The sequence below is a fragment of the Micromesistius poutassou genome (genome assembly GCF_964030765.1).
Source record: "Micromesistius poutassou genome assembly, chromosome: 16".
Classification (NCBI taxonomy): Eukaryota; Metazoa; Chordata; class Actinopteri; order Gadiformes; family Gadidae; genus Micromesistius; species Micromesistius poutassou.
The window spans coordinates 14,157,839-14,182,280 of record NC_140286.1 but is presented as its reverse complement, the minus strand read 5'-3'; the positions used below and the strand labels follow the sequence as shown (position 1 = coordinate 14,182,280).

The 24,442-nt window shown below is 48.4% G+C and overlaps 1 protein-coding gene across 2 annotated transcripts; it reads left to right on the top strand.

The window, feature by feature from the left end:
* Positions 1 to 10,494: 10,494 nt before the first annotated feature.
* On the top strand, positions 10,495 to 23,995 carry LOC311360389 (homer protein homolog 3; the record flags this gene model as incomplete). 2 transcript variants are annotated; one of them, XM_084480453.1, is made up of 9 exons in its annotated part: positions 10,495 to 10,517; positions 13,611 to 13,767; positions 15,064 to 15,195; positions 15,648 to 15,749; positions 16,965 to 17,098; positions 19,479 to 19,635; positions 22,468 to 22,575; positions 23,416 to 23,496; positions 23,810 to 23,995. In XM_084480453.1, the coding sequence occupies 9 exons, from the start codon at positions 10,495 to 10,497 to the stop codon at positions 23,993 to 23,995; spliced, it is 1,080 nt and encodes a 359-aa protein (XP_084336579.1). The 2 variants fall into 2 exon arrangements, with proteins under 2 accessions (XP_084336579.1, XP_084336578.1); XM_084480452.1 differs by having other exon boundaries at positions 15,648 to 15,752.
* Positions 23,996 to 24,442: the final 447 nt, after the last annotated feature.

The window sequence follows — 24,442 nt, the reverse complement described above, 5'->3', positions numbered from 1 at the left end:
CTCTCACTGAGGGCAGACTGGACGCTGCAGTGACGGCCATGGCCTCTTGAGGTACAAAGTGGTATTACGAGAGGGAAGGGGCCTGTGCTAGATGGGGTGGCTGATAACTTACGTATATATATCTCTGAAACACAACACATGGATATCTTTGACATAACGGAGAAGTTGATTCTTCACATTCAGTTAATGATTGTAATAATCTTAGACTTAGTTTTAAACTGATAATCACGTTGTACCTTTTAACTTTAACTATACATAAATGACTAACTACGTACTTTTACTAACGCGGGAAATAAACTGCAGTGCAGTGCTTTACTTTGTAGTTATTTCGAATACGATATTCTGAGTCTTTTGGGATCAAGTTCCCGCTAAAAGCGCGTCTTCCATCCGTCTTCCATCCTCCAGCTGACCCAGCCGGCCGCGCGCTGCCGGCTGGGCCCGTGGGGATGTGGAGGGCAGGCAGCCGAGGCGGGCCTGTCCCCCGGACCCTGCCGGAGGGCTGGTGGTGCTGGGCGTCCGGCCCCGTCCGCCTGCAGCTGCAGTACCTGCGTTCCCCCGGCCCTCAGCCCTCAGCCGCCGACCCTCCCAACGTCTTCAGCGAGGGCTCCCTGCAGAACGGCGTCACGGCAGGGGGAGGACACGTCGAAGCACTGCTTTATGGGAAAAAAAAACAAGCAAAAAGTGCTTCCAATCCGCTAATCGATTCTGCTGCGTTCCTCATGATTTATATGTCAAGGGTCCATGTTATGTTCCATATGTTATGTGCGTTGACGTTAAAGCTTTAAAGGATATTCCATGAAATCGTTTTTTGAGGCTCATTTCAATCATCAGTCAAAATCTGAGATGTCAGATTGTGACGCATACGAGGCCTTGTTAATCCTTTGTTTTTTTTTCTTTAGTGACTGAAAATCCAATTGTGTGTGTGTGTGTGTGTGTGTGTGTGTGTGTGTCCAACGTGGAGAAGATCACCACCAGGCTGCTGAAGGCGGGGGTCAGGCCAGGTGAGCATCCTCACCGCCCACGAGGGCCGGAGGTACCGACCATGTACTGGTTCAGAGGCTCCCTCCACACCAAGCTCTACCAGGTACAACTACAGAGCTGCACATATTTAACACGGTGTACATACCGTGTGGTCCCTGTCAATAATAACTGTGTATACTTATTGTGCACTACTGGTTACTGGTTTGCAAACTCACTCACTCCATTGGCGTTAGTGACTGCTGCACGTTGTTAAATTCATCTGCAGATAACAAAAATCGTGAAACTTCAAACTATTGTGTGAAATGTCAATTTAACAGTTATTGAGAAAAAGCATAAAGAAAGGATGGCAACCGTCATTGAGCCCATTGGCGCTGTCATTGGCGCGCGCACACACACACACACACACACACACACACACACACACACACACACACACACACCAATAATACTTCATACCTGTTTTTTTGATCATTTTCATCAATACTACTACTTTAATTTACATTTATTTTCTCACCCCAACCTCATGACAATTTCATTGTACAGAAGTGCTGTGCTGTGTTACTGTGCACATTTGATAATAACACCTTTGGCAGTTACAGGAGCATGAGGTTTAAGGTGTATGTAATAGATTAAAAAGCGCTCTTTTTGCCCTCTATGTAGGGGGGTTCATTCATGAGCACAGCCATGTACGATAACACCGGGCTCTGCTTATGACCACAGCACCAGCGGTAAGGATCCACGCATACTAGAGACATCTTCGTTATTTGAATGATGTGATAATACTGTTCAAAGTTAGGGTTGGCAATTTGAACCCAGCAGAGTAAGATTCGGAAAGTATCCAACAAAATCCCCAGAGTCCCTCCCCTCCCTTCAGGCCTTCTTCCAGAGCGACTCCCCAGAAACAGAGCACACATGGCTGGCTTTAGCGTGGACCTGCTGAGCCTTGTGGAGGACTCTGGTCCTTGCATTGCTGTCGGTATGTTAACGGAATAAAAAAAAATGCTTTACAGCAAGTCTGCTCTACTGTAGTCGTTTTGTTGTTATTTTGCTTACACAGAGAACAGTATAACCAAATCTAGATAAAACATGTCCTCACGTCCCCAAACGAGTTCAGCCAGGGGAACCTCCTCTTTGTTCCCCTTCTGTCCCAGGACCTTCAGCCGGCATGTACTTCCAGACCCACGACCAGATAAGCATGATCGGCGCGGGGCCCGGGCCCCTGAGCTCAAGATGTAGACCCCCAGCTCCCAGATGAGCTTAATGCATTTTACTGCAGGTTTGATTGGCCCCGACCTAACACAGGCCCTGCACTTAGAACAGACCCTGTAACCCCACCGTTTGTGGTTCAATCAGGAGCATGAAGTCAAAGCCCTGCTCCGCAAACAGAATGTGAGGAAGGCAGCAGGGCCAGACGGTGTGTCTGCTTTAACTCTTAAAGGGGACAGACTATACCACCAGGTGTGAGTGTGATTAGCCATTACAAGCCATTTAGAAAATGTGCCGCTTGTGACATCACAGGTGGGCGTGTCCACCGAGATGTATGACGGATAGATGAGCAACGTTTGCTACAGTCCACTGGGTAGGCTGGTAGACTGATCTGTCCAGCACACATCTAGGTGGACATGCCCACCTGTGATCACACAAGCGGCACATTTTGAAAATGGCTTGTAATGGCTAATCACACTATCACACATCTACTCACACCTGGTGATATAATATGTCCCCTTTAAGAGCAGTGCCCATCAACTAGCCTCTGTCTTCACAGATATTTTTTACTCGTCTCTTTGTGAGTGCAAAGTCACTGCATGTTTTAAATCTGCTATAATCATCCCTGTGCCTAAGGAATCAAATGAATGAGTACAGGCCTGTTGCTCTGACCTCCATTGCAATGAAGGTTTTTGAGCGGCTGGTCTGTAAACAATTAGCCATTAATTAATTAGCCAATTAGTGTTGAGATGGACAGCCATCAATTCGCCTACCGTGCTAACAGGTCTGTAGATGCTGTGTCTCTATGCCTTCACAGCATCCTGCAGCACCTGGAGGCCCCAGCTACATATGCAAGAGTTTTATTCATAGACTACAGTTCTGCTTTTAATACTATTTTACCCATTACATTATGTAGCAGCCCTTGGATCCAAATGAGAGAGAGTCTCGGCTGATGCATACGGTGTCTTTATTTTGTTCGCCAAACAAACATCATGTTGGCCAATCATTTAATCCTTGTCACCATGCACTGTGAAAACTGTGTTGAAACAAACACAAACATTTCGGTTCACACGGTACTAATTTACACGCTGCATACAAACATATCATTTATACGAATCACACGAATTACATAGCCATAGAATATCGATACAAAAGAAAGCAAACCACAATCATACCTCTCTGCTCTCTCCAAGGAATGCGAGATTACAATCCGATTCCCGTAGTCATCAATAGGTTCTCACAAACAAAGTGCAAATGTGCAAACAAAGTGCAATCCCAGTCACAGAGTACAGAGTTAAGTCACATCCAAATGCCAGCGCCAGCCAGCTACTTTCAAACTCATTTCCCTTAAACTATGGGGCTCCCACTGGGACAAATATCAATCATACAGGTGAAGGCATTTCCGGTCACCTCGCGCACCCACACGTACAAACGTCATGTCATATAAACGTCATATCAATAAGAGGTCAGAACATTAATGGATAAGTTAAGAATATGAAAACAGTAAATCACAGAAAATATAGCATAAATAATTGCACTTTGCCCAACCTGTATTATTATTAAACTGCACCACAATTCAAGTAACAGCACAAATGCAAAAGTGGTAATTTACACGTTATTTGGTAAACTTCAGCTGATGGGAATCAATCAATCGCTCTGTCACTGGATCTTAAACTTTTTAACTGACTGGAGGCGGTTGGTTAAAATGGGCAAATGGTTCTCCAATTCAACTACTCTCAACACTGGGGCCCCACAGGGGTGTGTCCTCTCTCCTCTGCTCTACTCTCTCTACACCAGTGACTGTGTGTCCCATTATGACAATGTTCAAACTTTAAAATAAGCTGATGACACGACAGTAGCAGGACTGATTAGTAACCGTTAGACTACAGAGCTGAAGTGGAGGTATGGTGTAAGAGGAACAACCTATTTTTAAATGTTAACAAAACAAAATAATTGATCATAGATTTCAGGAAGAACAGGTTAGTTCACTCCCCACTGCTCATTGATGGCCAGGCGGTGGAGGGTCCAGCTTTACATTTCTTGGCTCCACCATTTGTCAGGCCCTGAAGTGGGAGGTCAACACCAACCTCATTATAAGCAAAGCCCACCAGAGGCTTCACTTTCTGCGCCGGCTCAGGAAGTTCGGGGTAGCTAGGGATGCAATGCTCCAATTTTACAGAGCCACAGTGGAAAGTGTGCTAGTCGTCTCCATCACTGTCTGGTATGGTAACTCCACCTCTTCAGAGAGGAAGCAGTTGGAGAAGGTGGTGCACACTGCATCCAAAATTATAGGACATGCCATCCCATCTGTAGCCTCTATCTACGCCACGCGGACTGGCCATAAAACGCAGACAGTGCTAGATTATCCCTCCCACCCTGCCAGGTCGCTCTTCCAACTACTGCCTTCTGGAAAGAGAGTGCAAAGTCTCAGGGGTAAAACATCCCGTTTTTGCAATAGCACGTACCCTGCCAATATTAGGCTCCTCAATGCTCAGGAGTAAACCTGTACTAAATGCACTCTGCACTTTATAGACTGCACAAACACTTGGGAACACTATGGGAGGTTGCAATAGCACAATATCTTTTAATCTTTTTACTGGTTTGAATGATTGTCTGTGTCGTTGTCTTTTATGTCCTGTATGTACTGTGTGTGTATTGCCTTATTTTAACCTGTGTGGCACTAAGACCAATTCCAATCAACTGTGTTGACATGGCAATAAAAGTCTATCTATCTATCTATCTATCTATCTCAGTGAACGCCCCCGTCCCCTTTGACCTGGTCATGCCCTGGGACCCCCGCCCAGCTGGGACCCCCGCCCAGCTGGGACCCCCGCCCAGCTGGGACCCCCGCCCAGCTGGGACAGGCCAGTGGCCCCGCAGCGGGTGAGGAAGGGGCTGCTTTACTTTCTATCAGAGACTGTTTTGTCTCCACTGTCTTTTTTTTTGTTTGTCTATACTATATTACACAATCATACAGTGTTAAGAATATACAGTACAGTGTACATTTTCTTTAGGGGTGGACGATAAATCAATATTAACATCTATCGCGGTCAGATCTGCCGTGATAACGGTGAGGCACACCCACTGGAGCGGATGGTAGTGGACTGCCGTTCACTGTTTCACCGTCTGGGCAGCAGTTGATGTCAGCGTCAATGAGAGGGTTACATTTCTAGAGAGGGTTAGGCTTTTTGGACACTTGGACACCACAGTGTGTGTGTGTGTGTGTGTGTGATGTGTGTGTGTGTGTGTGTGTGTGATGTGTGGAGCTCCTGGCCAGCCATCGATTTTTGAGGTACGTGTCAGAGAGGGTTAAGCTTCTTGAATGCATAGTGTAACACCACATTGTTAGGCGCATATCCACATACAACCTCGCTCATCGCTCGAGCAACTCTGAGCATCGTTCTGTGTGTCCTGAGGCCCTGTCCCTCTGTTTACAGAAGATCAGCCGCGCTGTGGAGGATGTTGACAGAGCTGGGATGTTGCATCTTGTTTCATGTTTGTTTGGTGGCGGTGTCGTGTTTATTTTAAAAGGTCTCTGAGAGAGGGGGGACTAGACTGTTCAGGGGTCACAAGTAATGACGCGAGGCATGTGGCAATGTTTTGACAATAAACCATATTTGCAGTTTACTCTGATTTTTATGATTGATTATTGACAAGTAATATAATTACCGGTACATGTGATTGTATTGTATTCAGGATTCAGTCAGAGCCAAAAAAGACCCTGTTGACACACTAACTGACTGATATCATAATAATCGACTGATAGATTCAGAGAAATCTAAGAAAGCCACTCCAAACTCCTGCCAATTGTTATTACCACAAAGAAATAAGTTCAATCAGCCTTCATAGAAAACAAGTGTGGGGAGAAACCCATCATTAACCGAAGGCATACCTTTCTGTGAGTGCTCCACCGTCCTGAGTGAAGGGTTCCTCCTCTCTCTGGGGGGTCTCACAGGGCGCGGCGGAGCCACCAGGGGCAAAGGCAGGCTCTGGGGGGGGACCAGGAGGTCGCCATAGAAACCAAGGAGGAGGAGGAGGAGGAGGAGGAGGAGGAGGACGAGGGCAGCATGGGAATCAGATGAGCGGCAGCCAGGACCCTCCTCCCAGGGGCCCCTCCCCCAGGGTGACATCAACATGAGCCGGCCTCCCAGCTGAGCCACCCGGGCCTCTCCCACCCGGGCCTCTCCCAGCTGGGCCTCTCCCAGCAGGGCCTCTCAGACCCGGGCCTCTCCCAGCTGGGCCTCTCAGACCCGGGCCTCTCCCAGCTGGGCCTCTCCCAGCTGGGCCTGTCCCAGCTGGGCCTCTCCCACCGGGCCTGTCCCAGCCCGAGCTTTCACAGGTCTGCCTCAAAGTCCCGTACCGGGAATCGTCAGGATAAAGAGAGCATTGTGTCTGTAATGAGTGCTTTTCACATGAGGAACGGGCTCTAGTTACACTTTTCTTTTTACACTAGTTTGTATTGTAGTCTCTGCGTCTTTTCCCCTTTTTTTTTAAAGTTATTATAAACAAAAGCATTTCTACAGTTTTTCCCAATACTTTGCCTTTGGGTTCCCCGCGTTCAGGACAGCTGCCTGGGTGAAGTGTTCAGTTCCCAGGTGGCCGTGGCTCTGTCCCAGGACTGCACCTACCAGGGGGAGCGGGCCCACCCGCCAGACGGGGCGACCGCGCTGTCCCAGTGCTAGACGGCGAGCAACAAAGACGACGCTGAATCCGGCCAGTGAAGCTGAATGATGAGTTTTATCTCCACAGGTTTTTTGCGGGAAAGGAGCTAGGCCTGTGATGAGCCTAGTTTCCTCTGGGTTTTAATCTGGGTAACGCGGAAACCAAAACCAAAATGAAACAAGGATGACCGTTCTTCACTGCTGCTAGCGGAGGCAACGCTCTGTGAAGGGTCACCGAGGAGAGGCCGGGGAAACCGACAAATCAGTAGGCAGTACGCTCTAGCTGGCGACAACGCGTGTACAGCTGGACACAAGGAGAACCAGAGCGGGGGGTCCAGAGGAAACGGAGAGCGAAAGGGCCGGCTGCACGGCTCCCAGATGGGAAGACACGGCGAAGGAGAGAGCGGATTAGTCGGTGGAAGGAGAGAGTTGGAACGGACCCCCTTGACCTTTGGTCGGTCGCGGAGGGTGGAAAGTGACATGCATCCTGAGTGAGAGATAAGGGACGGCCCTGTAAAGTTCCCCTCCTATGGCCAAACAACCCCCGCCAAGGCCGAGGAAGGGTGTGTGTGTGTGTGTGTGTGTGTGTGTGTGTGTGTGTGTGTGTGTGTGTGTGTGTGTGTGTGTGTGTGTGTGTGTGTGTGTGTAATTATTTGCGTCGACTTTGGTAGGAAATGGTTCTGGGTGCAGTCAGTATTCGTTGAGATTCTAATATATGGCAAGCGAGCGTAATGGGCCGTTAGCTCTTTAAGTGATTTATAAAATAGATGCTTTTCATTGATATATTTCTCAGCGTTTAGCCTCTACATTCCAAACAGTAGATCTGAAGGATCTGAGACAATTCCGTTTTGGATATCTAAATATATATTTCAGCAATGACAAGAAGAGCTGTAGCAAGTAAGAAGACACCGTTAATATTGTGTCGAGTTAAGAGAAGTTCATGTTTTTCATCATTGGAAAATGATTAGCCATTCTTGAGTGAATGCCTATGAAACTGAACCAGAATCACCATGTTCTGCACTGGCAGACTGACGAAGCTTATATCCACAGAATAAGCCAGGGAGAGTATTGCCAAAAGGTCCAAAAGCCAAATAAATGGAGAAGTTTATAGATGTCAAGTAAAGGTACAGTGAAATGCACGTTAATACAGTGTGATTACTCTTGGCTCGGCTGTAGAGGGACCACTATGAGTTGTGTCCACTTGTTGACTATAAAGGAAGAGGGCAGACGTGTTGACACACAAGTTTCAGAGTCCCAGTTTTGGCCTTCGCAGAAATATAAATGAGACACCTCCAAGTGACTGAATCTGGTTTAATCTTCATAAGGGAGGTCAGAAATAGAATCGGCGGCGTGTTGGTTATGTTCTCTTTCCACATTTGGCACAGGAAATCCATTTAGTTCACATCCTGCTCTGTTTAGATTAGAGTTGGAGAGTTAGTTTAGTTCCCTGTGGTTTTGGTCTCCCTGTTTGGACGCCTCAAGCTCATGACACAGAAAAGCTAATCGATGGAAGCAGACACAACAAAGTGCCACCTTACTGTCACAATCCTGCTGTGTAGAGGCAGTATGTGCTCATTGTAAATAACCTCATAGGCTGGGAATTGTGTGTTGGCATAAATGGTTTCAATCAGATTTCTATGCTTAAGTAATACACCACTTCTCCTAGCTTTCTGCCTCTCCTAACGCCTGACTTTGTGTGGAAAGGTAGCCCATGTCATGTTACTCGTTTATAACATAAATACATTTGTACATATTTATAGCTGATAGACAATCCTATGTTAAATGATTACTTCAGATCCACCCATTAAATTGATTTGAACCTTGTGTAGTTGATGCAGGAACAGAACTACAACTAGCAGAGTGCATGTAGGTACAGTAGCATAACCACTGTGTTGATGACACTGCAGGGGCAGGATTCCTCACTACTGAAGATCTGTACCTGTAGGAAGTGTTCACTAGTGACCCACGTGTCTTATTTCCTGCGTAGTGCCTGACCTTTTGCTTGGATATATATAGAGCATAATTTGCTTATATTGTAGCAACCAGAAGCATTCTGCTTTGTCATTTCCCCCTACGACCACATCCAGAAGGGCCATTTATTTATCTTAACTGCTGACAGCGTTATTTGAATATATTTAGTGTGCTTGTGTGTGTAGAAATATACAAAATTATTTTGTAATGCCTCTTTTTGACGTTACTACATGTGAAAAATCATAATTAGATGGCTAGTTCCATAATTGGTTGTGGGTTGTATTTTTTCTCTTCATTTTGTTTTGAGAACACTTTTTTGTTATTGGTGTTTAAAAGATGATGTTGATTTGTGTCACAATGACAACAGTTATTTGATTTTGGTTTAAAAAAAAAGATAAGGCCTTGAAATGTACCCAATTTAAGTTGAATAAAGTTTGCTGAACAATATGACTCACTTTATTTTATATCATTTGCAGTATCTGATTCCTCCTTGTTCTGATACCCGTCGGGCCTTTATTGTGAAACAGTTATACACATAACAATACGTGTCCGAATCAACGCTGCAGTTCTGGACGCATGTAGCCTCTAGTATGGCTTCAATATGTTATACGTTTCTTTAAATATAGTCATTGTTCATAGCCCAACGTTATGTAGGCTACACAATAGAATCCATGTCCCGATGGGTTTGACATGAGGCGCCAGTGATCCAGCAGGTGGTGGTGTGGTGTCGACCAGGAGCCCCCAGTAACTAAGCGCTACTGAAGCGCAGCTGCCTGCAACTCTCCTCCGGCCACAGACCGTCTGCCTGCTGCTACTGATGCTGCTGCAGTCTGCATCCCGGATCAAACCCGTCCCAAGTCATGTAGTTATTAAGTACAATAGCCATTGACAAAAGAAGACAAATCCACCGGCCGGTGAAGTTTGAAGCGTTTACAGCACCCGGGGGGTAAAACAGCGGCTTCCTCTGGTCTGGTCAGTATCCTGGTCCGCCGGGTGATGGACGAGCACACTGGTCCAGAGGGTCCTCAGCATCTCGGATGTTTTACGCGGTCCTTCGAGGCAAAAAGACTCAAGTGACCGAAACAAGAAGACGTCTCTTTCCGGTTTAGTTTATGCGCGCTAGATTGCCAAACTGCTGCAGGTAACCCACTCGGCGCTTTGCAGTGCAGGATTCCCGTGGAGAGCCCATTGAGGAGCGTCCTCACCCGGACACACACAGAGGAGAGCAGACACTTTCACCGGGCAGCAGCAGACCGGAGCACCGACACTTTCACCGGGCAGCAGCAGACAGCCAACCCCCCGCCAAAACAGTCCGAGAGCTACTGTCTGGTGGAACAGAAACTCTCAACTCTCGTTTCACTTGAGAAATGTGGTGAGTGAGCTATTGAGGGTTATTAACACATTCTGATGAAAATATATGTAATGTGTCTGTTATTACATACAGCACTTCTAGCCTACCCCAAGCATCTCTTCATATTACATTTCTTTCAACGAGTTATGGGCCTCCTATTGGTCAACTACAGGTGGAAATAGTCAAGGTGCCTATTTATTATTTGACAGTAGGCTGGTCTCAATGCTGAGAGAACAAGATCAATTAACAGTGCGAATCTGTTCGTGTGAATATTATTTCTGTGTCCCTCTCTTTCTAGAAAGGAAGTCTCAATGACCTTGTAAGATGTTTTCACACCACAGAGAAAGGTAAGCACAGATAATTGGGTTGGGCTTTTTTCCTTTCCTTCTCTTTTTTAAACATATTTTGTTCTTGTTTATGACCTTGGAATGCCAAGCCCATGCAACGACGTCTACGATCTGACAATAGTAACAACTGGTTGAAGAAATAAATGATAAGCTAATTTCTTCAATTGATCTATTTTCCAATTAATTATTATGAAATATGGCAGATGTGTAGGCCTGCTTTTAGCAGAGTGATTGAGTTCCATTTTTGATTTTTGAGGGACAATAGCTACTCTCATGTAGCCTGTATGATTTTCACAATGTCGGTGTTACAGATAAGGCAAATCTGATTATGTCTCATTGGTTCTTCTCGGTAATAGATACGCTTGGGACAACTGTAATGCAGTTGTACTGAGAGATGGAGACACCCTCAAAGTCTCTATCGCTCCTCTGCTTCCTCCGCTACTTCTCTCTCTCTCTCTCTCTCTCTCTCTCTCTCTCTCTCTCTCTCTCTCTCTCTCTCTCTCTCTCTCCCTCTCTCTCTCTCTCTCTCTCTCTCTAACACACACACACTGATAAATGGGGCAGCCCACAGTGGAGCAGCAGGCTTATCACAAACACGGAGTGTTTTGACACTTCACTTAGTTAATTCTGTTGTTGAGGTTGTCCTGAACAACAGCGCTGCTGGGACTCAGGGTCGCTGTGATGGAGGCGTGGCACGGATGAATTAGTGGTTGTGGATCACCCCCAGGCACAGGCTGACCTTTAATCCCACTCATTAGTACCAACACTGGTTCCTCCATCCCAACCCTCACACACTCAGTCTCAGGGTCTGTCCATCAGGGGCTCTTCTGTCTGTCCACCGGGGAGAGGCTGCGTGGAGGAGCTGTAGGCGGGTCTCATTCTGAACTGAATGGACTTCATCCTGTAGCGTTGCAGAGTCAAGGTGCTTTATTGTCGTATGTGCAGCACAACATGGGTCAGTTTACCATGGCAAGGCGAGGGTTATCTATGTAGCACACACCCACGAGGCAGTGAAAAGAAGAAGCCAAGCAAACAAAAGTTGTGCATGTTGATGAACGTATAAAGGTCAAGTTATTTACAGGAGTTAATGTATAATGTTAATGTTACGTGACCGGAGTCGTCGCAACACAAAACAAAATACTCTGGAAACAGGTTTATGTTGCAGTTGGTTTGGGGTGAGAGTTTAGTTTAGTTTAGTGCATTTTTTAGATAGATAATAAGTTGGACACGCGTCTGTGTCCATGATGCTGCGGCCAGCCTGCTTCTCCCTTACGGGGGAGCTCAGGAGACAGCTGCGGCCCGAGGACTCACAGCCAGGTGCTGGGCTGGTTCTGGGGTCTGGCTGTGGGTCCAGGGCTCCAGGGTAGGAGTCCCAGCGGAGGGAGGGACGTGCTGGCGGCGGTCAGGCAGATTCGCTCACCGTGGATGAGCTGACGTGCCAGACCGCCAGGTCTGACCGACAAGGTCAAAACGATTCCCTGTTCCCCTGCCAGCGTTACGACACAATCTGTGACCCAGATTATCGACGGGACACCCAGAGAGGTGACCTGTGTTCTTTGTATTGCTTATTTAGCCGACATACTACAAAGGTAAGCTCATCACATGATACTGTTTGGGGTAGGGTCAGTCGAGAACATCTGTCAGTCACACGAGCTGACCCTTTCTGAGAGGCAGATTGTCAGATTACATATGGTGTGCTCATGTGATAATCCCACATGTTGATGCTGCCAATGTTTTGGGTAACCAACCGTATTCGTTATATTCTAGCTGTTTAATATTGTTGGAAGGACAGTTGCTCGCAGAATTTATTAGGGCACACTTTCCGTTGCCAGACCACAAGGCAAAGAATAACTGTAACAGAGGGCTGGCAATAACTTTCATTTTGCAGTGTTCCCCGAGCTCGGTGAAGTGTTTGCTCAGAGAAAGAATAACAATACAGTTGCCTGGACAAACAGAGCAACGCTTCAGAAACACTGGCCCACCGTGTCACGTCTGTAAAGGGCCTCGTAATTACACTCAGGGATTGGATTACATTCACAGAACGACAGCGCTGCCCACCTAGCCCACCTCACACTTGTCAAAACTCAGCTGGCTGCGGTGCCATTTCCCATTTGTATGCAACAACCTAAGTTGCCTATAGTTTTTCTCTCAGATTTCCCACATGAGCAGACGTTTCTGTGTGGTTTTCTGTGTGTTTTCATTTGGATGTCTCTTAAAAGGTGCAATATAAATATAAACAATAATCAATGTAAAATCAAAGTGCACAGGCCTTTTGGCTTTTTATAATATAATGTGTAATATAGTGTGTGTGTGTGTGTGTGTGTGTGTACGTGTGTGTGTGTGTGTGTGTAAGCATGTATTTGTGTGTGTGTTTGTGTGTGTGTGCTTGTGTGTGTATGCATGTATTTGTGTGTGTGTGTGTGTAGTAAGTGTGTGTGTGTGTGTTTGTGTGTGACACAGAAAAGGACCAGGCTAGTTTTTCCAGGCCTCCATGTCCTGTTGAAGGCATGGCGCGGCATAGAGCTATTTCTCCAGCCCCAGTGACATGGTTGCGTTGTGTATTTACCTCGTATCCTGGATACACGGCCACAAACGTTGGCGTGGAGCACTGAGGAGGAGGGGTGGGTTTGGAAGAGGAGTTTGAGTCAACACTCAGGACGTCACGGGGCAGCCAAAATTGTCAAAGGCTTATGTGTCGGGCGAGGGGGAAACATGTGAGAGACCGCAGACAAAGGTGAACTTCTCTTCCCGGGTCTGTATTTGTCTGTCTTTGTTCTCCATATAAGGCCAGAGTAGGTGGCATCATGTGAGTAGAGCTGGAGTGTATTTTCGTGTGTGTTTAAAGGAGTTTAAACAGCGTTTCAGAGGAAGGGGTTGACCCAAAGGGTTGTTTGGTTGACCCAAAGAGGCACGTTACCGAATGCAAAAAACACACACATGTATTCCATTTCCAACCTAAATGCCAACTCCTGGACGACGTGAAACAAGTCCGATCGAACGGAAAGAGTGGCATCATCACGGGCCATCTCATATCTAATGCTGGTCTCATTGGGCTCATAACGTTCTTCTCCGTTTGCCCCGACGCATCCTCAGGGAGCAGCCGTTCTTCAGCGCCCGCGCCCATGTGTTCCAGATCGACCCCAGCACCAAGAGGAACTGGATCCCCGCCAGCAAGCATGCCGTCACCGTGTCCTTCTTCTACGACGCCAACCGCAACGTGTACCGCATCATCAGCGTGGGCGGGACCAAGGTGAGAGGTGGAGGCGGGGGGGCGGGGTTTGTTTGAAGGCGGTGATGGATGGTGATTGACGGCACAGGATATTACACACGAAAAAACGTTGAGAAGATTAAAGAGCAAAGATAATCATGTGAATAAATGTCAATGGAGTAATAAGGCACATGCTATTCCTTTTCTGACGTTGAAGCAAGCCTTCATTTAGGACATGACATTTAATTTGAAAGGTGCATAATAAAGAAGAATTAGACTTTCATTAATAAGAATTTAATTAAGAAAGAAACAATAATCACTCAGAGATCCACATTGTGAGCTTTCCTTGTGGCCTTTCCTTTTGGATTAGTGGGGGGTGGCCGCAAACAACCTCTGTGGAGGGTTGGCGCTCTCTCTCTCTCTCTCTCTCTCTCTCTCTCTCTCTCTCTCTGGTGTGGTCTTAACACCTCTGGTCTGACCCACATTGCTGCCTCCCAGAAGGCAGTGCGCTGATGAAGGTGGTGGCTACAGTAGGTTCTCCAGCCCAAGCATTGGTGTCTGTCTGGGCTGTAATCCGTCCCAGTACCGTCATATTACGTCAAAATGCATCACGTCCATCGCCCCCCGCCGGGTCTTAAGCTGATCTTGCCCCCATACTTTCACATTTCATTACTGTAATACTGTAAAGAGGCTGTGAACGGCTGTTGTCAGTAGACGGGGACCTCAAGTGACGTAGGTCCACATCGCTGGTGGAACCCAATTGCTTTTTTCTTTTTTATCAATTACATTGTAATTATAATAATAATATTAATATCTTTTATTATTATGTATCTTTTTGATCATGATTCGATTGTCTTTGCTGCGGCAAACTCCTGCTGAGACGGACCTCTGGGGAAAGGAAGTGCTTTTGTTAGTTTGGAGGATTCCCAGCGGCTGCCCTGCTTGATCAGCAGATGTTGCAGTCGTTTGTGTAGATAGCCATTCCTCATCCCCTATGAGGGTCGGAACCTTTGTTTACTGTAGACCAGTGTTGATCCCGGGGCACAATCAGGACTACCCTCCAGTCCTAACTACCCTCCAGTCCTCCTAACTGCCCTCCAGTCCTAACTACCCTCCAGTCCTCCTAACTGCCCTCCAGTCCTAACTACCCTCCAGTCCTCCTAACTGCCCTCCAGTCCTAACTGCCCTCCAGTCCTAACTACCCTCCAGTCCTAACTACCCTCCAGTCCTAACTGCCCTCCAGTCCTCACTACCCTCCAGTCCTCCTAACTGCCCTCACTGCCCTCCAGTCCTGACCGCCTGTGTGTGTGTGTGTGTGTGTGGCTCTGATCCTGCCAGGCCATCATCAACTGCAGCATCACACCCAGCATGACGTTCACCAAGACGTCCCAGAAGTTTGGCCAGTGGGCCGACAGCCGGGCCAACACGGTGTACGGCCTGGGCTTCGCCACGGAGCAGCAGCTGCACCAGGTCCAGTACAACCGCAGCCCGTCGCAACCATTGCATGGTGGTCGTTTTTCGGATCCCAGATCTCAGACTAAACGGTCGCTGACTTGACATCCGGATTGTGGGTCTCTCCTCTTTTATTTATTTATTTGTTGTGTCTAAGAATGGTAAATATATTCATTATATAAATAATCAACCAAAGTCGATATGATTAAACGGCAGGTCGGGGTTCGGTTTCATGCTGAACGATGCTCACAGGTAGACTGCAGGGCGTTGGTGTCCGTTGACTGGACTTCAAATCCTCTGCACTAGACTCTCCCTACTCACCTCTTTCAACAGACCAGATCAGTGTTGTATTCATATCGACACGAGAACTACTTATCTCTATGTACTTTATTAATCCCAGGCAGGAAATGTGGGCACAGAGGTCACAGGACTCAATAAGAACGGCCGTCCCTCTTCGTCTCCCTCTGCAGTTCTCTGAGAAGTTCAAGGAGGTGAAAGACGCGGCCCGCCTGGCCCGCGATAAGTCCCAGGACAAGGAGCTGGCCAACACCGCGCTCAGCATCGCCGCCCCGCAGGTGACCGAGCACGCTGCACGCTGCACACTGCCGTCGGCTCACTTGAAGGGCTTCTAGGCCGCTGTGTACATAAGGGTTTGAGGGCCGTCTCTGACCTCGCTCGCTCACTGGGTTCGAGAGGGAAGTGGGATCGGGCGAGGGGGGGAGAGAGTGAGTGTGCTGTCGGAAAAAAAACCACCGCAACAGAGGAAGACTGCGCTTGAGCAGGGTCACTTCTCTCCGGGGTGGGGGGGGGGGGGGGGGGGGGGCCGAGCAGAGAGAGAGAGAGAGAGAGAGAGAGAGAGAGAGAGAGAGAGAAGTAGGACGATGGTAAAATTATCCCTTAACTGGGCCCGGCCCTGCAGTGCTCAGACTAGGCCAGCGCCCGCCTCCCCCCCCCCCTCCTCCTCTGCTGCCTGCGCCGGCCCTGAGGACTGCGGCTCTGGTTCCACTCAAGGACCGCCCGAAGCCTAATCGATGAGGAGCAATTATCCCTCGGTTACAAGCGCTGCTCACCGGCGGGGGGGGGGGGGGGGGGGGCGGGGCCCTTTGTCTTTTAATCCTATGGCTGAACAGACAGCCGGCCCGGGCCGGTGGCTCTCTCGACGACGACCCCCCCCTTTGGCGGCTCAATGAGCACGTCGGAAAACGCTGGACCCCCGTTAACCCGCGCCGGGCGGCGCGCCGCGAATCTGAACTGCGAATCGTTGCTGTTTTTATCTTTTCGGTTGGATTGTTGATGTCATGTTTGGTGTGTTTTTCTTTTAAGTTGACATGTTCTTTTCTCCATCTTGGGAATCTTTTTTGCTTTCTGATCGGTTTCATCTAGTACTCACAGGTGGGTGTCGTCCCCCCCCCCTCCTCCCCCTCCCCACATGAATAATACAGACAACTAAACAAAATAGTAGTGCTACGATGCGTGTTTTGAAATGAACTGGATTGTAAAAGGTTAGCGTCGGGGCTTCCATTAATGTTGCTGCCCTTTGCATGATCATTATGTTGATAAGCAGCAGCTTTGTGTGACTGACAGCACACAAGAGCACACTAGCCTACTCTAAGCCTTCCTATAAACAACACTTGTGAACTACCTCTTTTCCCCTTCGCTATTATTCTCACTATCACTAACACTCCCACCCTCATGGGCTGTGAATGGGAGCACAACATCTCCATCTTGCTCCTGTGTGTGTGTGTGTGTGTGTGTCTGTGTGCGTGTGCGCGTGTGTGTGTGTGTAGGACCTCTCTGACGAGCTGCAGTCCCCCCCGGTGATGTGCATCAACGGACCCGAGGACAAGCTGTTCCGCAGCCAGAGCGCCGACATCACCCTGTCCTCCGAGAAGGAACGCATCAAGAAGATGCTCTCCGAAGGGTAGCCCCTCCCTACACATGCCCAGCACCCCTCCCTACACACTCCCAGCACCCCACACACGCCCAGCACCCCTCCCTACACACGCCCAGCACCCCACACACGCCCAGCACCCCTCCGTACACACGCCCAGCACCCCTCCGCCCCACCCTCACCCCGACCTCTACCCCACCCTCACCTCTACGCATGCCCTCCACTCAAGTCCACCCTCACCTCCACCTCCACCCGTCCCTCACCACCGCCCCAATCTCACCTCCACCCCGGCCACCAGCAACCCCAACCAAACTCATCCAATCCCACCAGCACCCAACCCTCACCTTCACCCACCCTCACCTTCACCCACCCTCACCTTCACCCAACCTCACCTTCACCCAACCCTCACCTTCACCCACCCTCACCTTCACCCACCCTCACCTTCACCCACCCTCACCTTCACCCAACCTCACCTTCACCCAACCCTCACCTTCACCCACCCTCACCTTCACCCACCCTCACCTTCACCCACCTTCACCTTCCCAGCCCTGGGACCCGGTCCAGGGACCCGGTCCTGGGACCCGGTCCAGGGACCCGGTCCTGGGACCCGGTCCAGGGACCCGGTCCTGGGACCCGGTCCAGGGACCCGGTCCTGGGACCCGGTCCAGGGACCCGGTCCTGGGACCCGGTCCTGGGACCCGGTCCAGGGACCCGGTCCAGGGACCCGGTCCTGGGACCCGGTCCAGGGACCCGGTCCTGGGACCCGGCCCTGGGACCCGGTCCAGGGTCCCGGTCCTGGGACCCGGTCCTGGGACCCGGTCCAGGGACCCGGTCCTGGGACCCGGTCCAGGGACCCGGTCCTGGGACCCGGTCCTGGGACCCGGCCCTGGGACCCGGTCCAGGGTCCCGGTCCTGGGACCCGGTCCAGGGACCCGGTCCTGGGACCCGGTCCAGGGACCCGGCCCTGGGACCCGGTCCAGGGTCCCGGTCCTGGGACCCGGTCCAGGGACCCGGCCCTGGGACCCAGCCCTGGGACCCGGTCCAGGGACCCGGTCCTGGGTCCCGGTCCTGGGACCCGGCCCTGGGACAGCTCTCAGCAGCGCTCCACAGACCCCGGAGCCCCGAGATGTTCCCCTCTCACGCTCCTCACCAGCGGGGTCAGAGGTCAGCCGGCCCATCGCTGTCTCTCTTCTCTGCCGTCTGCGTTAAGCCCGGCCTGTGACCGGGGGATCCCTCCAGAGAGACGCCACACCAGGTCCTGCTCTACGGATTCGGTTTTAAAGTCGTCACGACCAGGAGAATTATTTCACAAAGACCATACTGCCCCACAAAGACTCAACCACTTTCTACAAGCTTAGCCTTTTCCTCCTTCTGATGGAATTGGTCCATAACAAAAAGTGGTTTGCTTTATATCTGTCTGAGATTTGATCAATACGCAGTCAAGTCAAGTAAGTCCTTTTTATAATATTAGTAGTATAATAATAATAATGACCAGGTTTAGACAGAGGTAAGTGACTCATCCATAACCCTCATGTGACAGTGTCGTCCGCTCCCAGACATCACCCTGACTCACTGCCGGGTCTCTGGGTTCATTATCACCGCCAATCACGGTGGGCCCCAGACGGGTTTAAAAGGTGCGGTGTTGACTCATACATTAAGGGACCTCAGGCCGGTAAACAGCCTTGCACTCAGCGGGCTGAGCCACGCGCCATGCTTTTTGTTGCCCGCAGAATCACTTCTGCAACACAAGTAATGCTGCTCTTGGATGTTGTTGCCATGGCAAACCGTTGCCATGGCACAACCTCCAGCTTTCTCGTCATGGAAGGGGAAACGGCTGGAGTGATGTAAGGTATCCTGGTGGTTACAGAGGATCCCGGCGTGAAGCGTAACCTTAGCGATGAGCAGATAAGGTTGATAGAACAGCAGACAGGTTGGTGCTGTGGCGTGGTGTGTTTATTTGAGTATCGTCATACTCACATAGAGCACACTTTCACAACTTGGAATTGAATGTATTCAGGGAGGGGGGGGGGGGGGAGCATAAGTGAGGTCTGGTTCTATCCATGGTTAGGTTTCAGGTGGAAAGGCAAAGAAAAGCAGCTCTACTCATTCCCCCATTCCTCCCTCTACCACCCATCACTACACAGGGTTGTGTCACACATGTTGATGATAGTCCTCCTTGGTTTCCATTCCTCGCCATTTTTATAATGTGTCATGTGGCCCTGCCCTTTCATCCACCCAATAGTATCGTTAATGAATGATCAGAAACGTTTGATCGCAATTCGTTTGAACACACAACACACATGTGTCTGTTACTGATGTGTTGAAATGACCCTGTGCCGGGTTGTGTATGACAAATTAAACCTGTGTGTGTGTGTGCGTGTGTGTGTGTGTGTGTGTGTGTGTGTTGTAGGTCAATCTGTGAGATGAATCTGGAGGCGGAGCTGTTCACACTGCAGGACAGCAACAACAAACTGGTGGCGGCGCTGCACGAGGCTAACGCTAACGTTGAGCAGTGGAAGAAACAGCTAGCGGCCTACCAGGAGGAGACAGAGAGGCTACGGGACCAGGTACCCCCCTCTGGCTAAGGGCAGGGGCTCCACGTAAACCTCATGCTAACCTTTAGCGTATAGCATGAGGCTACCGACCAGGTACCCCCCTCTGGCTAAGGGCAGGGGCTACACGTAAACATCAAGTTAACCACTACTCTTTTATATGAAACTTAATATTATCAAAATTATGGAGTATATGATGGATGCGATAGCATTTACCTTTATTTATCAAGGTTTTATTATTAAGGCTTTATTAATCTTAAAATACCTTTCAGTTATTAAACAGTTTGTAACTGTATTTGTATTTGTTCAGAAAATATTCTATTTTATACTCGAGGTTAAGCGGGGCTTTGAATATCCTATTCATGCATATTATTTGTGTAGAATGTGTGTAGAAGAGCTTTTCAGGCATTTTCTTTGAGAAAGGTACAATAAGGAAGGTTAGAAACAAGAGACTGCAGAGGAACAGATTGGAACACTCAGCTGCGCTTCGCTCAACAGAAGTCCATTCATGGTCAACAAGTTACGATGTGTTATCGAATCAGGCAGCGAGAAGTAGCTGTTCTGGGCATTATCCGAAAGGAAAAAAGAGGCTTTGAGCCTCTTTCTGTATGTGTGTGGGTGTGGGTGTGCGTGTTTGTGGGTGTGGGTGTGGGCGTGTGTGTGGGTGTGTGTGTGTGTTTGCTCTCTGGTGTGCTGTGCATTACCATTACACTGTAGGCTGATGGAGAAGGTCATGTCTCATTGCCTGTGTGGTGACAGCCGACAAAAAACGGGTTATTGCTCTGGAAAATCCTTGCTCAAACAAAGTGGTGCTGAGTCAGTGTCGCTCGCTCTCCCTCTCTCTCTCCCTCTCTGTCTCTTTTCTCTAATATTCTCATTTGTCAAGCCTCAAATGTGTGTCTTTTCTCCACCCTTCAACCGGTAGTACAGCGAGACACTAGTACGGCTATCGTATCGTATTCGACAGGTAGCGTAGCGTGCCTGTTTTCCTTTCCCCCTCCATCCCTCACGTCTTAATGAAGACGGACTCAGACGCTGCACGCGCGTGTTTCCCGGTCACACACCACAGGCTTCAAATCCCCACTCAGCGCACACACACACACACACACACACACACACACACACACTGCTGTGTGTGAGGGGGGGGTGCTTTACATACCTGCTGTGCGATTCTGTTGTACTCCCCATAATATCCACCGTTCTCAATGGTATTGTAGCGTCGTGAAATGAAGATATATATCGACTTATCTTCATACCCCGGTTTTAGAAAAAGTCCTTTATAATGTCTAAATGAATAACGATGAAGATATAGAGGTTAGAATGATGAAAATTTGAACGTCAAGAGGGAAAGTACTAGGGAGAGTCTGAATCATGTACTGACCCTCAGATGGACCGTTCACAAGGCAATTTGAATTCATATGCACATTGTGATGCTTGATGTTATGATGATGTTATCCTATTCCCTATGATTATGGTAATAATGCATGTTTTCCTTATTGCCAAGCCCTATCCACAGTGATCTAGGACCCTGTTTTTCTTGGTCTAATCCACCAGCAGGCCCAGCCTGCCTCAGGCTAGCCGTCACAAACTCCATTTGATCCTCTGCTTCAATAGCTTGTTCCCCCTTCCCCCATTTATTGCCTCACTGTGCATTATTGATCGCGCAAACGTTGTAATTATCGGCCTACCTTTAGTGAGGGTTCCCCCGGATATTAATTTGACCGTTTATTTTTTTATCAATGTTGTAGCCGATCGACTCCTCATCAGGAACGTCTTTGGCCGTACAGCAGAGGCGACCAACACTGACTGGAACCCGACTCTATAGCAGGGATTCCCCGTCGGGGCTCTGCGATCCTAGGCGGTGCTTTAGCAGGCACCTACAAAAACAAAAACCACAACATAAAGATGTATATTAGTCGCATTTATTATAAATGATTTCTGATCAATAAAGTGAAGAACAGACATCAAAGTCACCTCAACTCTGTTGCAAACACTCTGCCTTCGAAGCATTACGGCCACTGCAGCGTTAATAATAATGTTCATATAATGTTAACTCATTATAGTGTTAATAGGGAATGTTGCATCACAGCTTCACCGCGTCTCCTGGTGGATGATGAACGACCAGGTGGCTCCAAAAAAAAAATGGTTCAGGTCTCAGGAGGGGGGAGGGGGTGTGGAGGGCTGGGGGGGTTTGTAGGACAGCCATATCCTAGATTCAGTGGCCCAGTTAGAAGAAATGAAAAATCACCAGAGGGAGCTGGCAGTTCCTCATTCCAGTTTCTCTCTCACTCTAGCGCCATCTCTCTCTCTCTCTCTCTCTCTCTCTCTCTCTCTCTCTCTCTCTCACTCTCTCTCGCTCTCTCTCTCTCTCTCTCTCTCTCTCTCTCTCTCTCTCTCTCTCTCTCTCTCTCTCTCTCTCTCTCTCTCTCTCGAATTTCATCTTGTCCCAACCACAGACAGTTAAAAATAATTTGGCCCCTCATCTACAGGCTTCCATTGAGGCAGGGGTGCCATTTTTAGAGGTGTCCTTCTGGTTTGGGTTCTGTGTTACGGGGCCTTCAGTGGAGGGCCATGGTTTGGGTTGTCGTGTCAACCTTAGACGAAGTAACAATCTAAGGTAGCTCGTTTTGCCCCTCTTCATATGTGTGCATGTTGGTCTAGATGTCTCCCAGTATATACAGGAGTTTAATATTAAAACATAGCCACAGTGGTAGCTGACACCATTCACAGAACAAGTCCATTTGCCAGGGGTAAGTTGAAGCAGCATGCTAGCACCTATGTCAGCCCCTTCTCTTAGAATACAGGACATGTGATTGGTTGTTTACGGTACGTCTTGCTCTTCGTCAGGTGTCAGAGTTGGAGACGCATGGGGGCCACGGGCCCAGTGACCTCCTGAAGGACGAGCTCACCCAGTCCCTGGAGGAGCTGGAGGCCCTGCTGAAGGCCAAGGATGAGGTGGGCACACCACCCGTCAGCCTTCAACCGCTGCCTGAGCTTCACACTAATGTGACACAATGTAGAGACTCTGATTGGACGAATGGGAAACCAAAATTAGCTTTTGCATTTCACTGCACGGACGGGATATTTTTCTTGGCAACATTTCTTTTTGTGCGTGTGTTTGTGTGATGTGAAAGGAATTTAATCAATTCATTATGAGAGAGAGACAGAGGACAATGACGAAATGAAGGTCAGAAAGTAATGCGATGTTGGTGTTTAGCATCAGTTAATCAACTATTCATTGGACCTTGACACTTATGTGCCATGCTCAAAGGCCTTGGATTGGACGTTTGCTGTGAAGGAAAAAGGCTTTCACAAATCACTGCAGGAATTATTATTATTTCACAGCACAATGAATGCTGGGATCACTGAGTGACGTGTTAATTTGATGTTAATGTAATGTCTGGGTTCCCAGGAAGACAAATGTCTAATCAATACAGGTTGAGAAAGGGGCTCGCAAGTGTGTAGAAGGGCTAGTCTGTCTCAGTCGTGTGTTTGTGTGTGCGTGCATGTTTATGTCTGGCATTGCATTCCATTCAGAGTGTCTCTTTGCCTCCCTAGTGAGTAGGGATAGGTCCCACCCCCGACCAGGAATAACCGGGTGCTCTTGATTGATTGATGCAGAGTTAAGGACTGATTTCACTTTAAAAAACGAGCTTCTTGCCGTTTTCTTTAATAAAATTCAAGAGTCTGAATAAATAAATATAAATACTATATGTTCAAGTCATCGTCATGTATAAGAGAAAGCAATAGAAAACATGGGATGGAGCTTTTAACTTGACATTGTTTTTTTTTTAGGAAATCCACATCTTGCAGAACAAGAAACTGGAGTACCATGAGATGGAGCGTGACAGGGATGAAGCCATGCATAGATTGCAGGTACAGTAGGACCGGGGAATGTCATGGTTTCATGGCTGCTGCAGTGACATTAAAAGGCCACTTTTAATGTGATAACTGTTTAACTGTGATTCAGGCGAGTCTGTGCACAACCTACATAGACATTCTCGCTGGTGCTGCTGAAAAATGAAATATCCAATGAGTGTAACCATGGTATACAAAGGTCACATAAAAACCGCTTGACGCACAATGCAAGAAAATATGTGCCGCTTCAAATCGTAACATTAATCTACAGTGATCCCCCAATCATTTTGATTTTGAGTTTTGTCACCATCGTTCTCCTGCAACACCACAGGAAATGGAAATGCGCAATTCGGATCTGGAGAGGCGCGTCCAGAACTCTGAGCAGAATCTGAACAACTCTCTGGAGGAGCGGGACCGCACGGACAACGAGATCCAGAGATCCATCGAGATCCTGGACATAAAGATCTTTGACCTGAACGACCTGCGACAGAGCCTGGTGAAGCTCATCGATAAATGAGCTGCGTAGAGCAGGCCACAAATGCACAGTTGCGGAGGAGGGACGGGAGGAGAACGAAAGGAAGGGAAATTAGCAATAGGCTCATGTTAGTGTCATGTTTAGCAATACAGGAAAAGACAAAAGAGAAATACCCCAGATGGAGCTCGTCCTGGACATTCTCACGCGCAGGACCCACGTCTGATCTGGACAGACGGTCTCGCTCTCTGTTGTGCCACAGTGTCTCTACTGTCACCTCTAAGCTTGTTAAGCCACGAACATGTTGGGATGGAAAACTGCTGTTTGTCTCCATGTTTCGCTTATCGCCGGCATCCCTTTTTTCACGAGTAACGTTCAATACAATAACTCACTTTTAAGTGCTACACAGTGTTAGACACTTATTGTCAAGAACTGGTGCTTGTAGTTTTTCATACTTTTTAGGGGACATGTTTTTATTTTATAGTTAGGAAT